The 15,577-nt window shown below is 41.5% G+C and overlaps 1 protein-coding gene across 3 annotated transcripts in view; it reads left to right on the forward strand.

Annotated features, from left to right (window-relative positions):
* The first annotated feature begins 2,947 nt into the window (after positions 1-2,947).
* scml4 (Scm polycomb group protein like 4) overlaps positions 2,948-15,577 on the forward strand; it is a 16,635-nt gene continuing 4,005 nt past the window's right edge. Inside the window, exons 1-4 of one of the 3 annotated variants that reach the window (XM_032543561.1) lie at positions 2,948-3,308; positions 8,024-8,300; positions 12,268-12,470; positions 13,743-13,860. In XM_032543561.1, the coding sequence (XP_032399452.1) occupies positions 13,824-13,860 (37 nt within the window). In that variant the 5' untranslated portion in view covers positions 2,948-3,308; positions 8,024-8,300; positions 12,268-12,470; positions 13,743-13,823. Of the gene's footprint in view, positions 3,309-7,989; positions 8,301-11,233; positions 11,414-12,267; positions 12,471-13,742; positions 13,861-15,577 lie in introns of those variants that run through there. The other 2 variants (XM_032543559.1, XM_032543558.1) reach the window with 2 other exon arrangements.

Below are 15,577 nucleotides of genomic sequence, written 5' to 3' on the forward strand. Positions count from 1 at the left end.
CCCCCCCCTCGACAGCACCCAAGAGCAGCGAACGAGGAGCAGCAAAGCTGTGCCCGCAAAACACACAAACACACATCAAACACACACAGAATTACTGGGGACAATTTATACACACAGATCCCTCCTTTTTCTCCTTCCTTTTATCTTGTCATGGACTGCGACCCCCTCCCCTCCATTTCCCCTTTTCTACAGAGACTTGTTCATTTACTTTCCGTTGCTGGCGGAAGAGAATTCTGTGAATACTTGCGTGCGTGCGTGCGTGTGTGCGTGCGTGTAAACTTGTATGTGTTTGTACAGGTATGAAAGATTGACACACTGTGGACTTAAGGACCTATTATCTGGGCTCTTTTCTTGGGGGGGAGAGGTGGATGTAGAACAGCTAATTCCGTTTGCAAAATTTACAAAAAGACATGACCTCCATATGGAAATCATGACATCGCTCTCGCTCCTAATTTTAAAAATCATTCTGCACTGATGTTTTCCACGCAAATGATACTTTCTATTGTACACTTAAAACTGCAGAAGAGTGAGCCTTAGCCCTCTTCGTCGCAGATAACGTCGTCCACCATTGGGACGTTTGCTCCTTTCAGCGCATGGGGGCGCAGTTGAGTCTCTTCACATTTCTTTCTATTTTTCCGCTGTCAAAACCAGCCCGTCACTTGTGTGTAATTATACTCGCTGTATGTTTAAGGAGACGTCTACAGATAGACACTGATCTCCAGTCAGTTCTGTTAATGATGCCTGTTCTGCCCCTGAGATCCACGCCACACTGTTAGTAAAGGTTGAAAGAAGGTGGATCTTGAAATGAATTGACCTCACGTATAATGAGGGAAAATGGCAGAACTTGCTGTGTTAAGATTTTTTTGAATTATTGCGTACTCTTCTTGTCCATATACTACATTCAGGTTGTAGGTTTTCAGTCATTTTAAGGGGCTCAGATACTGATACATACTTGTGGCTTTCCAGTGAAGTGACTCCCTTTCTCTTCATCCTTTTTTCCTTTTACTATTGTAGCACATTCCAGTGTATACTCATTGTCCAAAAAGGCCTTATGAATACAACTGAAATACCACAACATACAAGTCCTTGGGTGCTATGCGCCAGTGGTTCTTGGGAAAGCAGAAAACAAAAAAAATCGATTGTTTTTGTAAGTGTTTTTCTTTTTGTTACTTCATGGTAACCTATAGCTCCACCAGTCTTGGTATACATATCACTGATCTTGATATGACAAAGCCTCTAATAAGAAGTTTTGTCTGCGGGAAGAGGATTAGCAGTTGTACGTGATATGATGTGACCGGCCCTGTGTTAAAGGGATTGACATGCACAGCACTCGACACGTGTAAGACTTAGCATATTCTGTCCAACACATTTTTCTCTTTGTTCATTAAAGCGGAACAAGCTCAGTTTTGTAGGTGCAACTGCCATTTCAGAAGGAAAGGTTTGTCTGTCTGAGGAATACAGAGCAGTTCTGGCCAGCCAAAAGAACCCCCTTTCATTCAAAATTAGTTTCTTTTTTATTTATTTTTATCTCACATAAGCTCTAGTTATAACATGCAACACATTGTCCTGTTTTGTTCCAATCTAACCTTGGTTTTTAACATATGTTAGACTCATGAGTGCAAAAAAATCGGAGCTTCCTTGTTTAGCTCTATGGGCTCTTTCTGTATGTTGATGACTTTACAGTGTTTAAAAGAAATGACTAATCTTTTACCTTGAATATCTACTTTCAACAGTTACAAGTTTTCTTTTGCCGTATATACTTGTGCGTCACATTAGTGTGGGAGAGATAACGGTATGAATATTTCTGGACACGCTCTCCCGACACCACACACAAAAACTCACATGCACGCCACTACTCTCCCGTAATTGTGTTCAAAGCAGGTGTATGCTAACAGGTTATATTGTACTCGGAGTATTGATCGCTCTGCAATAGAATGTAGCATCAGTGATTTACGCTGTTTGGGGGGAAAAAAACTGCAGTGAGGTTAAATGCGACACCATCTCTCCCATGACAGACCTTGTCCAGGTGACTGGCCGGCAGGCCGCCTTGTTTGGACAAACTACCCAATAATGACTATCTATCTATCTGCCACTTTTGTTTACAAAGGAACTGTCATTGTAAATGGAAAAGTATATTATTTGTATTTAAAATCATTTCAAATAAAAACTTTTAAATGAGATGGTGTCATTATTTTCCCAATAGACTGTAGGTAGCTAATTACAGACAGGCATGTTACTTTCAAGAGAGGATGCCTGTCATGGGATTTAATTTTTTCCTTAACCTGTTAATCATATTGTTAACTATGGTGGGTCCTGCATTACCTACTATTGTGACCCTGTCAAACTCAAGTCCTAGCATATTAATTATTCTACTTTGTGCTCATGTGGTGGACAGCATCAACGGCTATGCAGACCAGTTTCCTCTTGACGGTATGTTTTGCAAATGTGGGCTCAGTTTAAGATAACATGATTGAAAGACATCTTATTATGCCATCCAAGAAAGGCTAAATTTGTACTTTTGGGCTAATCAAGTGAAAGGACAAATTGTGTGTGTGTGTGTGTGTGTGTATAAATATATATATTTTATGCACATACACATGTATGTGTATGTACACACAACTGTAGGCTATATACATACAGTAAGTGGATGTGTACATGTGTGTATACATATGTATATATACACATAGGCCTACATACTGTACATATATATGTATATCAGTTGTATATCCTCTACCTATACCTTAACTAACTATTATGAGAAACAATAAAAAGCAATGTATCATAAAGACCGGGTTTAACTCAAACACTCCATCTCTATCAAGGAGTTTTTTTTTTGGGCGTCGCGGGGGGGGGGGGGGTCATCAAAAGGGGGCTGAACGTCTTCAGATTGATTGCTCCTTTTTTTTTTTTTTTTTTTTAAATTTACCGAGCTGTCTCTCCCTCTGCAGGTAAATGAGCTGCAGCTTTAAAGCCAGATAGGAAAACGAGCCTCACCAACAGCCCCGCTAACGAGTCAGTAACACATTTCCCACTCTACTTGCGCCCTTGAGCACGTGAACTCCAACCAAAAACCCTCCGGACAGTGTTGGGAAGGTCAAACTGCGGCTTGGCTTCCCGCAGACTCTAACCCAGCCAGCGGTTGTCGCTCGCTTCCCTGCCGCATATGCAGGGGTGGAACCCGGACCGACCCAAGCCGAGAGTTCCCCTTGTGTGTCCGCCGCTTCTGCTGCTCCATGCACCGGCTCAGCGTCTGGCAGCCTGCTGTGGAGAAAGGGATTCCCGCCGTCGAACCGAGCCCATCGAGATAGGTAAAGATATGAGACCATATCACAAACACGCACTTAAAGGCATCCTTCATCCTAACATTTTGTAAGATGAAATTAGAACACGTGAATGTAAAATTATTAAACGCAGACTGGAACAAGGTTAAACTCACTCAAGTCCCTATAGAAGTCTCTAGAGAATAGAGATGCCAAACACTGCCTGCTTGGTGCTTGCATGTCATAAAGATACCATGCTACTACTTAGACTCGTATTTTCCTATAACTAAAATACCATCCAATTTCCATCAGACATAAAAAAGATCATATAATAGCCTACTCAAGATGTCTTTTATTTCACATGCATCACTTAAGTCTGATATTTAAAACAATGTTTGGCATTGTAATAGGCCAAATTCCATACAGAAAAGTTGATTGCAGTGTGCTGCATGAACTTGATAAATCCTCATTTTCCTAAATGCACATGCACATTTTTAAGATAGCAGTGGGGCACACATTGAATATTCTGACAGTTAACCGTTGGCTCCCACTCTAACAAAAAATTTGCTTGAGGCCACAATGCCAACCTGCAGTGGTGGTAAGGTGTGTGTGTGTGTGTGTGTGTGTGTGTGTGTGTAATGCAAATAATGGATAACAATTTTACAGATATCCCTCTTTATTCATCTCAGCAAGAACATTTTGGTCTGTGTATTTCAGTGTGCATATTTCAAATTCACTAACCTGAGGTTAGTGAATTTTAAATATGCACACTGAAATTAAAAGTTTGCACTTTGCAGAATGACTGCATCTCCACACAAATAAATAGTTTGTGCAGACAACATGCACGCCTTTGCAGACTCTTCAATAAACACAGTGGGTGTGTGATTTTTTTTTATCCTCCATTTCCCAGGATACAAAAATGGATGGCAAGAAATTAGCAGATCTAAAACCAAGGCCATGAGATCTAAGTTACATCATGGACAAAGTTTGTAACCCATCATTTCACCCCGAGCTGTGTTTTTGTTTCAGATGGTTCCGCACATGTCTGCAGCTGTGGGGTCTTACTGAATGTATTGATTTAACGATTTACTTCTTATAAAGTACGTACTGTTTTGAAAAGAAAGGCATTGCAGAGTAGCCAGTTGCTGCAGTTATGGCTCAACCACAGGGACAGTTTGGTTTGAGCCTCTTTGCAAGGCACTGCTTTTTAATAAAGAAAAGGTGGTCAGCACTGAATGGCAGAGGGAAATGGTTTCAGGGTGGCACATTATTGATCTTTTTACAGTGGCTCTTTAACAGCTATTGAAGCTATTGCCGTTTTCACACCTAACACACAGTGTACGACATCAGTGTTCCCAGTGAGAAAGCCGATGGATTGTCATGAACTGCTGCGTGACTGAGAGCAGAATGCTGGAGGATTTTCTGCCAGGTGTTTTGCCCAAAATGTAACTTTCGACCCCCACATATATCATCAACATTTTGTCAGCAGTACGCCAAGTCGAACTGCAGTGGCTAAAATGTTTACTCAATTAATTGAGCAATCAATCAAAAACAAATGTGTGAGGAATAATTTTAATTAATAATGGGTAAAGTAGTGTTTTTAAATACAAATCCATTAATTCACTCCCTGCATTTTCTGTTTTGAACCTAAGCCCTGATTTATCAAGACAATAATTCAGAATCTGAATTATCGATAATGAAAATAATTCTAAAATTAAAGCTGCGAGCACCGTCGAACGGGCCCCCCCGTCGGGGGTACTGGCGGGATGGACGATTTACTTCAAATGTTGCACGCTGCCCCAGAGGAGCACCGGGGACAACTCTGCTGGGTTTCTTCTGATTCAGAATAACGTTTGCTGAGATACGTGACACCTCCAGTTTTGACTGCCATGTAGAAGAAGTCGGTCCTCAATAGCTTGAGCATTGTCAAAATTCTTTTGATATTTGTTTGCCATAAGGGTCCATCCAGTCTACATGCAAGCGTTTGTGCAAATGTGACTCACGCGAGGAGTTAAAAAAGTAGGTTTCGCATATGTTTTTGCTAGTTAATTACAAAAGTAAAAACAGCGCCATTTAAAGGCAGATTGACACCGACGGTTGGCACACAGCCTCGATGGCCCACGAGGAACAACTTTGTTAAGTTTTGTGCCAATCGGAATAACCTTTGCCAAGATACAACCATCATGATGGTCCACAGATAGTACCTGCAAAGTTTCATGAAGATTGGAATCACTGAGTTTAAAGAATGTAAAACACATGAAAAATGCATAAATTAAAAATGGCCGCCTTCCGGTTGGCCGGAGCTAATGAAGGTAAATTGGAAATATGTCGGCAAGGATGAGAGCAAAATGTGTAGTAAATCTGGTGAATATTGGAGCAACTATGTCCAAGTTAAGGCCGTCCACGCATTAGGGGGCGCTATGGAGCCCGCTGGCGACACCCGTGCCCAATTACTACAGAACTTTGCATTTTTTTTGAGAGTTTTCGTGCATTCTAACCCCCTAAAAAATGTGACGAAGGACTCTGAAAAATAATCTTTACAAAAACAATAGGTTTCTTGCACCGTTGGGGCCTATAATTATTATTTATTACAGTACAGTAGGCTACACTGTGATCATACCAGGACATAATTGGCAAAAGGGTACAAGTGCAAGTATTGTTGATGCCAGATTCAAAATTGTGCACTGTTAATCTTCATATAATTAAGTAAATAAAGCAATCTATTTATTACATCTATTATTTACAAATGTTGCCTCTGCTTTGGACAAAATGTACAGTTCTCACTTTGGAATGAGAACTATTTATGTAAAGCCATAAAGCTGAGTTTCTCTTCCACTCAAGTGTTTTCTCCAGGTTTGTCTGTCTGAGGAATACTTCTGGCCAACCCAAAGAACCCCCTTTCATTCAAAATTAGTTGTTTTATCTCACTTAAGCTCTAGTTATAATATGCAACACATTGTCTGGTTTTGTTCCAATCTAACCTTGGTTTTCACGTGTGTTAGACTCATGAGTGCAAAAAAAGAAAGAAAAAAAAAAGAGCTTCCTTGTTTAGCTCTATGGGCTCTCTCATTTTCTCCATCACTGCTTAGCTCTTCCACAGCTTTTGGGACTGAACAGCAGCTGTGCGTGCGTGTGCTGGGTTGCACTCTGTTTCGTCAAATCTAAAAAAAATTTTTTAGTGGGGTTGTTTTACAGATAGACTGTGTGTGAGTGCGCGCGTGTGCGTGCGACCCAAAATCCGACATGAACTAAATCAGCTAAATCAGACATGAACAGGGTGAATGTGTTGTTTAAATGGGTCTGAGTTGACGTGTGTGTGTGTGTGTGTGTGTGTGTGTGTGTGCGCGTACGTGTGTGTGTGTGTGTGTGTGTGAAAAACCATCTTACCATCCCTTAAAAAATGTTTTATCTGCTCTTTTAATGTCCCAGTTTTCCACTGCATGTTCTTTTCTCATATTTCTCCTATGCATATAGGACACGTCTAAGTAATTTACTACTTTCACTGTTTTTAACTGAGTATCTTTTAGTGGGCCTGTGCTTTGTGAGTATTTCATTGCCATGCGAGGTCCACCAATAAAGACTGAAATATCTCAAAGACTGTAGGATATTTTGTAGAACCATTCATGGTCTCCAGGTGATGGATCCTACTGACTACTGAAGATCCCCTGGCTGTTCCTCTTGCCACGATGAGGTTGACATATTTGGTTTTTATTGAAATATTTCAATAACTGTTGGGTGGATTGCCATAGAAGTTGGTACAGACATTCATTGTCACCAGAGGATGAATCCAATAAACAAGTGATACCATAATGACATTACTATCCGCTTCAGCTGTACTTTGTTTACAGCTAATTAGCCAATGTTGGCGCGCTAAACTATGATTGGCCGATATCTTAAATATTATACCCGCTAAATGTCAAAATGTTTGCATTGTTAGCATGTTAGCATGCTGATTAAGTTAGTTTAAAGCACCGCTGTGCCTAAGTAGAGGGGTGACAGAGTATATATCACATAATATTTGATTACAGATTAATTTTATTGTAATTAATGCACTCCTTCCATTGCTGTCAAATTATATTCGCTGATAATCTACAAATCTTTGGAAGGAAGCAGAAGAAGCCTGTACTGTACATACTTTTCGTGATGGAACAGAGTGCTTGAGCAGTAATGTTGTCTAATGATGCAACCAAGTAGGTAAAATATGATATGATAATGGTAAAAAAGAAAAAAGCCTGGGTAGGACTAACAACCACCAATCCGAAGAAAATATATGCATGCAAAACAGGGTAATGGGTGATGATTTCCATCAGCTTTAAAACCTTTCACATTTTCCCTCTTTCCCCTCTTTATCTGCCTTTGTTCCATCCAATACATAGGAGACTGAAAGCTCAGTTAGTTAAACGTTAATCTGTAAATCCAGCACCCTGCAGGCCAAATTGCATTTACTTTACAGCACAATAGATGCATTGTCCCTTATACTTTCATCATTAGCAAAGTCATATTCTTTATTGCTTTGACCTCTGAAAACACACTGGTGTAATTACCCAACTGCCTCCTCCAATTAATTTTTTGTGTGGATTGAAAACTCCAAAATCAATTTGTCGAGGACACGATTAATGTTAAAATTGGAGCACTTCATCATGAGTAAAAGGTGATAAGTAGAATTCAGATTGATAAAACAATGGACTGTGAATACGTTCACATTTGACAGCAGGTTTATATACCTGTAGACAACATTTGATGTATATTGTTGTTTTCTCCAGTGTGATGTATCTCGCTTTCCCCTGGCGGGCTGCGAGGGCATGACACTGCGAGGCGGCCGGGATTTCAACCCTGACTCCTACCTGGAGCTGGCCCCTTCTCCTCCCCATCCTGTTGCTTGGTTACCTGGCGTCCTCAGCAAGGGTGTACGCCTTCGTCTGCGTTTGGACCGCCGGGACAACCAGGGGCGGGGTTGCTGGCAGCTGGTGGACTTGGAGGCGGAGTCAGAACCAGTTGGGTGGAGGCTGAGGAGCCGGGCCCCCGACACCTGCACTCAAAGTAGGAGTTGATTCTTAAAAAATGATTCTCTGCATTTTACTCTGAAGGAGTGATATGTCCAGTCAGCCAGTATCCGCTGGAATGTACTTGGTAGTCTGTGTTTCAGTTTAACAACAGTGGTGGAAGAAGTCCTTTACTTAGTAGCAATAACACAATGTAAAAATGTCCCTGTTGTATTATTTTAAATTATATTACTGGATTCTTATTAATGATGCATTGAAGTGTGTTGAATTGGAGTTTAATTAAAGCAATGCATCATATTTACAAGGTCTTCTTATATTTTGTATATGAAGCTCAAATCTATAAAATAACTGCATCTGTCAGATAACATATAGGGGAGTTGAAAATACAGAAATACTTTCTAGTACTTAAATTAAAAAGTAGTGGAAATGGAAATACTTTTAATTCCAAATTAATGAACTGAAGTACTACTTGAGTAAATGTACTTAATTAGTTTCCACCACTGTTTAAGAGGAAATAGAACTCAACTCAAGTTTTTATTTTTAAACGTTTGATGGGGTGTGGTGTGTGTGTGTGGTGTGGTGTGTGTGTGTGTGTGTGTGTGTGTGTGTGTGTGTGTGTGTGTGTGTGTGTGTGGTGTGTGTGTGTGTGTGTGTGTGTGTGTGTGGTGTGTGGTGTGTTGGTGGTGTGTGTGTGGTGTGTGTGTGTGTGTGGTGTGTGGTGTGTGTGTGTGGTGTGTGACACAAGGACATTTAGGTATTCCTGGATGTTATGTATCAATCTCTCATTCCCCCCCCGATCCATAGCTGAGGAAAAGAGCAATACGCTTCACCTTCCCTTCTTTTGGAGTGTGTTGGTTAGAAGGAACTCAGTGGCGATAAGGAGGGGCTGTGTGTGTGTGTGTGTGTGTGGTGTGTGTGTGTGAACGTGCCTATTTAATACACACATTGTTGTTATGCGTTTATTATTCCCACCTTATCACATGACTCTGGCGCAGAATCCGATTCACTGTCTGTTACCATGGCGACGCCATGCCTGAGCTGTAAATAAATTCAAGGGGTTGGTTACATTGATTAGAGAACACACAAACACACACACACACACACACACACACACACACACACACACACAATCTATTCTAGGCAAGAAGGCGAGGGGTATATAGTTTCTAGTTAAAGTGCAATCATTTTATGCATGCAATTTGGTGTGTGTGTGTGTGTGTGTGTGTGTAGGTGTGCAGTTTAGTGAGGCTTAGTTCACTTCATTGCAGTTTGTCTTCTGCATAAGTGAAAACAGATACAAATCTCCATCCCCTGAAGCTGGTGATTAAGTTATGCTAATCATTGCTGATCATTGCTGCATTACTGTGTCCATAACGGTGGGCTCCAACAGCTTTCAAATGCCTTCTGACACTCAGCTTCCAAAAAAGAGACAATATCCGTTAGTTGGAAAATTAAATTGGGCGTAGGGCTTCACCGGTCTCTTAATTGCTTAATTAGCCATAAACAAATGAGGCTGCGGTCCCACATGTATTCTGTTAAGGTGCAGTGGTGCAAATCTTTCCCCCTGCCTGCAAAAAATGGTGTTATTACCTAGTGTTAATGGGCTTCCCCCTCATATCCAGTTCTTTCAAAGTAAAAGGTGATTATCTGTTCTCTCTCAGACTGTCTCTGTCTGTAATGTGATGCACTGTAATGGGACAGGACTGATTGAGGAGGGACATCAGGATTAATCTCACTGCGTAATTACTTTTATGATTTATGGGTCTCTTCCTTTACACACACACACACACACACACACACACACACACACACACACACACACAGGCCTCCTACCATCATGGTCAGTGTGTGCCAGCACTCAGTATCTCAGCCTTATTGTCTTGATCTTGCTGTTTATTTTCCCTTTTTTATTATGATGTACAATATGGGCCTCAAGTAATGAAACGCTGCAGTTTGTCTGGCTTGTCACATTCAGTATTAAAACAGCTGGTGAGGAACCGCTTTGCAGCCGACTCCTGAGAAATCTCTTTACACTGCTAGCAGCGCTTATGAGTGCGAGCGAGGGCACGCCGGCGTTTGATCCCCCTGTGAAAAGGTTAACTTGACTTTGATTGAGCGTTAAGACCCACCAGTGTAGCTTTTTTGACCGCTGACGGGAATCGGCACTGCAACCTGAGCAAATAACTAATCGATATGTGGTCGTGAAGGGGTAAACCCTGAGTTGTACTTTTGTAGACTATAAGAGCAAATAAGCCCTCTGGAGCCTGCTCTTTCTTTTAATACCTGCACCTCAGCGTGAAAAACGTGCTCAACCTTGTCTTTGGCTGGGCTTTTTTGTATATATATATAAATATATTTTTTTACTACGGATAAAAACAAAAGCAGCATACACCAGAGAAGGCAGAAGAAGTCTATAAATGAAAAGAAGGCTGTGAGCTTTGACAGGAATATTTTTTTTTATCAGACAGAAAAGCAGGTGAAGGGCTTCTGCTAGAACCTTTTGATGTTTATAGAGACATTGATCCCTTCACCTGTAAGCCAGACTGTACCGGAGAAGTTCAACCATTTAAGGGTGATTAAAAGATTTCACATATTAGGATTTTGGTAACATTTTGGGACATGAGAACTTGCTTCCTGCGCAGAAATTGGAATTGTTCAGAAATAATCTGCGGACAGATTACAGTTTGTAACTGGAGCGCTTGGAGCACAAAACACTGCACAGCGTGAACCCCTTGTCACTCGCTCTAAGCTTTTTTGGACGACCGAAAAGAAAAACCCTGAGCTGTGGCAGCTGTAATTACATTACAGTCTCTCCCCCCCAACCCCCTCCCACCCCCAACGCACGCACGCACACACACAGACATCGTTTTGAGCTCAGCACGTCTGCCGGCTGCCGCGGGATGTTAGAGGCGTGTTGCCATGACAACTGAAAGGGGACACAGAGGAAGGGGGTTAGGGTAGAAGGAAAGTAGAGGAGGGGGTTGTTTCGGAGCAAGGTGGTTGAAGATTGAGAGAGAGAGAGAGAGAGAGAGACCCACACAGAGTTGCCGGCGTCCTGACAGTGTGTTGCAGCAGAGAACAGTAGAGGCAGGCTGTGGGATCCTTCGGGGGAGCATCTCACAGACAACGGTTACCACACGGCTGTGCATGGTAAGCAATGCTGCCGATGATCGTATTGTGCTAATTTTGAAGCTTTTTTGTGTGATTCGGTCTGAGAGGTATCATGCAAATTCACGTGCTCTGTCGGTCTCTGTTCCTGTTTTTCCTCAATGACAAATACTTTGTCGTCACAAGAAGATTTTTATTCTCTAACATCTCTCTGCTTTGAAATTCAGCCAGTTCTACATGATATTATTTAGCCATTAGCAATAAAAGGCTCATAGACATATGCCGGCTAATTAGTAGAACATCAGCCTCTGAAAAAATGCCCAATCAGAACAGAGCGATTTAGCTTCACTTTAAAAGGCTCCGGTGAGGGATTGTGTTGCATGGATGAAATGATGGCAAGACGGAAAAGGGATGTATTGTGAAAGTCATGTGAATTAATGATACGTAGACAAACACTTGCAACCACTGCTACTACTGTGTGTGTGTGTGTGTGTGTGTGTGTGTGTGTATATATATATATATATATGTATGTATGTATGTGTGTGTGTGTGTGTGTGGGGCTTTGTCTGTGCAGTAATGATATTTATTGCAATCTTTGCAGTTGGAGAGGGGGAGGGGTGTGATGGAGTACAAAGCTTGTTTCTGTATGTGTCTTGTGTGGTGTTTTCTGGTGCTTAGTGTTTATGTTTGTTTGTGTGTTGTGTGGTGTTTGTGTTTTGTTGTGTGTGTGTGTGTGTGTGTGTGTGTGTGTGTATGTGTGTGTGTGTGTGTGTGTTTGTGTGTCACATGTACATCTAAGTTTCCGTTCCAGTTAGGAGCTGAGGTAGTGGTGCGTGCAGTTTAAAGCTGACACTTCCTGTTACTTTGAAATTGCGATTAATCTGAATCTCTCTCAGGTCTGATGAGTACCTTGTCTGCCGGCTCAGAGATGCAGACTCCCGCTCTCTGCCCCCAGTTCATAGCGGGGCCCCAGGCTAAGGTACCTGGCAGGAAGAGGGGACGGCCTCCAATCCGTAAACTGGAGTTCCAAAGTCACTATGTTGAGCCTCTGTCGCCTCCCAAGGTCCCAAAGAAGAGAGGCAGAAAACCCGGCTTTAAGGTCAGTCAGGCAGTCGTCATTAAATTTATTTATAATTCTTTGCGTCAATGCCATATTTTTAAAGCTACCCTCTCAAGTTTTCTTGGAAAAAAAAATTGTTATTTTCACATTCAAATTCTCATTAAACGGTAGTGTGTGTTTCCTAGTTTCTGAACAAATGCGTTGAAAGCCTTTCCTTCCTTGTGAAATGTTTTTGCATAACACAGCTTATAAATATATAAAAACTTGCATTGTCTACATCCACATTTACATATCTAGCAGTCCTCTTCTTCTGTGCCTTTAGCTGGTGCTACTGCTAGGTCTCCACCAATTGTCAGTGAAAACTGGCAGTAGAAATACAGTATGAATGTCCCATAAATGTTAGTACTGGTTTTACTTTTGTCATTAGTAATGGTATTGATATTGGCACTGGTGTTGTTATTGGTAATTTTAGCGGGTTTTCTTTAGATTATTTTTGCTATTTTGCCTTAATTGATCAGCCTACAGTGTAGATGTAAACAGCAAGCAGGGGAGGGACGTTTGGACGTTGGTATGCGTCCAAACCAATAGCCCACCGGACGTGCCAATATGTTATTATAATTCTTGGAATTGGTACTGGTATTGGTATCAATATAATGATAATGGCATTGATACTAGTATTGGTATGGTGCTGATATTTTTAGTGCTGTTAGTAATGTTATAGGTTTGAGTGGTTGCAGTGCCTTCTCAGTCCGCTGACTTTTCATCTAGTGCCACCTATGGGTGAAAATGTACACCCTTTTAACACTCAGGTGGATGAATATTTCTAAAAAATGATGACCAAATTCTCGTTAGCATCATTTATATTTGCTACCACAGCACAGTGTGGCACCACCCATTGGCCAAACGTTACTTTTTTTGCCCAAGTAGCAGTAAGGATCTAAGAATTTTCACAGATTCAACAATTGTTGTTTTCTTAAAAGTTTCGAGAAGCATTAATCATTAAATAATGTGATTGTGTGTGTGTGTGTGTGTGTGTGTGTGTGTGTGTGTGTTGTGTGTGTGTGTGTGGTGTGTGTGTGTGGTGTGTGTTGTGTGTGTGTGTGTGTGGTGTGTGTGTGTGTGTGTGTGTGTGTGTGTGTGTGTGTGTGTGTGTGTGTGTGTGTGTGTGTGTGTGTGTGTGTGTGTGTGTGTGTGTGTGTGTGTGTGTGTGTGTGTGTGTGTGTGTGTGTGTGTGTGTGTGTGTGTGTGTGTGTGTGTGTGTGTGTGTGTGTGTGTGTGTGTGTGTGTGTGTGTGTGTGTGTGTGTGTGTAGCTGAAGCCCAGGATGGTGATGTCCCCACTAGCTAACTTCCTCCAGCAGCACACCAGAGCCTGAGATGGGGCATCCCCCAGGATGCTGCTATTGTCCCACTCTGCCACTCAAGTGCTAAGGTAACACCACCACCACCAGACACACATCTTAGGGGCCATCCACAGGAAAGGCTTTTTTTTTTTTTTTTTTCTCGTCGTTTTGGCCGATCTACCAAACAAATCCTGTAAACACACTGCCTGAAGACTTCTTCGTTTGGACGGCGAACCGGCATACTTGCGTATTGATGATGTCCTCGCCACACCCCTCGACCTCTAGTCTTCGAACTCTTACCCTGCAACGACGTCTCATAACAACAATACACAAAAAATTCTGATTTGCTTGCACCAGCTCTTTTTTGTCATCTACTTCTTGTGTTATAGTTTCTTCTTCCACTTTTCAAACTGTCTGTTTGTATGCATCCATCAAGCTCTATGCGCATGCTCCGCCTACTCTTCTCCGTTTTTTGGTGAATTTCTGTAGCAAAACCAGGGCCGCCTAAAGGCCTGGAACATAAAGCAGCGGGGTGAGTCATTTAGAAATGGATCCGTTTAGACGCACATATTCTTGAAACGATGCCAGGGAAGACAGGGAAAAAAGATAGTTTTGGTACGTGTGGATGTTACCTTAATCTTCAGAAGCTTTTCTATCCAGCACTAGTGTAGTCTATGTGATACTATGTGAAGAAAGCTCCAGGGTTTCCACCTACCCACTTAAAAATGTCCAATGACATGCAACAACATACTTTCCATTATATTTATGATATATTTTGAATTGTCATCTGTGTTTTTCTTCTTCACAATGGCTAAACAAAGGTATTTTTGCCGTAAATTGGTGCATAAAAGTGTACCGAATACAGGAAAGGAAGTCGTTGAGGCTCAGAACTTCCCTGGGGGAGGACACCCAGACCCCCCCACTATAATATGCCCCCCAAGCGGGTTGATTCAAGTTCTGAGGTCTGATGTTTTTTTAGGCCTTGAGACCTAAATCCATGCAGTATGAGGATGGGCATCCTAATATTTTAACAGTTATTATACAGTCACGGCTTAATTTGGTGGTTTGTTTGTGATATGAAATGCGCCCTCCCTTCCTCTCTTTTATTTTTGTATATTATCTTTTTCATCTTTCTGCTACCCTGCTCTGACTGTGACTTAAATTCAATGCTAAAATGCACGCCTGTCAGTGTGGTGTCTTTCTTCTTTGTTCTCTCAAATACACGGATGATTTGTTCTCTGTGGCGAGATATGCTTTTGGATGTAAAACACATTACAATCTTGTACATATCTGCTTGTTGAATCAAAGACAGCACTGAAGAACAAATGATTTTTACCTCCTGACCACTTCCACTTGTCATCGGCATCTTTGTAGAGACCGATGCAAAGACATCACTAGTGTCTATGGGTTTACTATGTTTACGTAACGTAAATTAAAATGAGAAATACATGCCTTCAAACACAACCCAAACATGTCATTTCTTATTCCCTTTCAATCTTCTCGCCAAGCTTTCCTTTCCTGCTTTGGCTCTGAAGAAAATCAGACATTTTTAATTCTTTCACAAAAGAAACACATCCATTCTTTATGTCTCACTTTCATTTTTTCTCTCTTTTTTTCCCTCTTGGTCTGTCCTGCTCTGAATAAGCAAATATTTAAAGACTGCCTTTAGTGTATTTGAGGTGGGAATGGGAATCTCATGTGTCAAGGACCTGCAGTTTGCTCTTTGTTCTTGCAAATCGTAGAAGGTGTTTGATGTCAGACTGTAGACATTCAAAAGCAAAGCACACACACACACACACACACAC

The sequence above is a fragment of the Etheostoma spectabile genome, chromosome 18, assembly GCF_008692095.1.
Source record: "Etheostoma spectabile isolate EspeVRDwgs_2016 chromosome 18, UIUC_Espe_1.0, whole genome shotgun sequence".
In the NCBI taxonomy this organism is placed as follows: domain Eukaryota; kingdom Metazoa; phylum Chordata; class Actinopteri; order Perciformes; family Percidae; genus Etheostoma; species Etheostoma spectabile.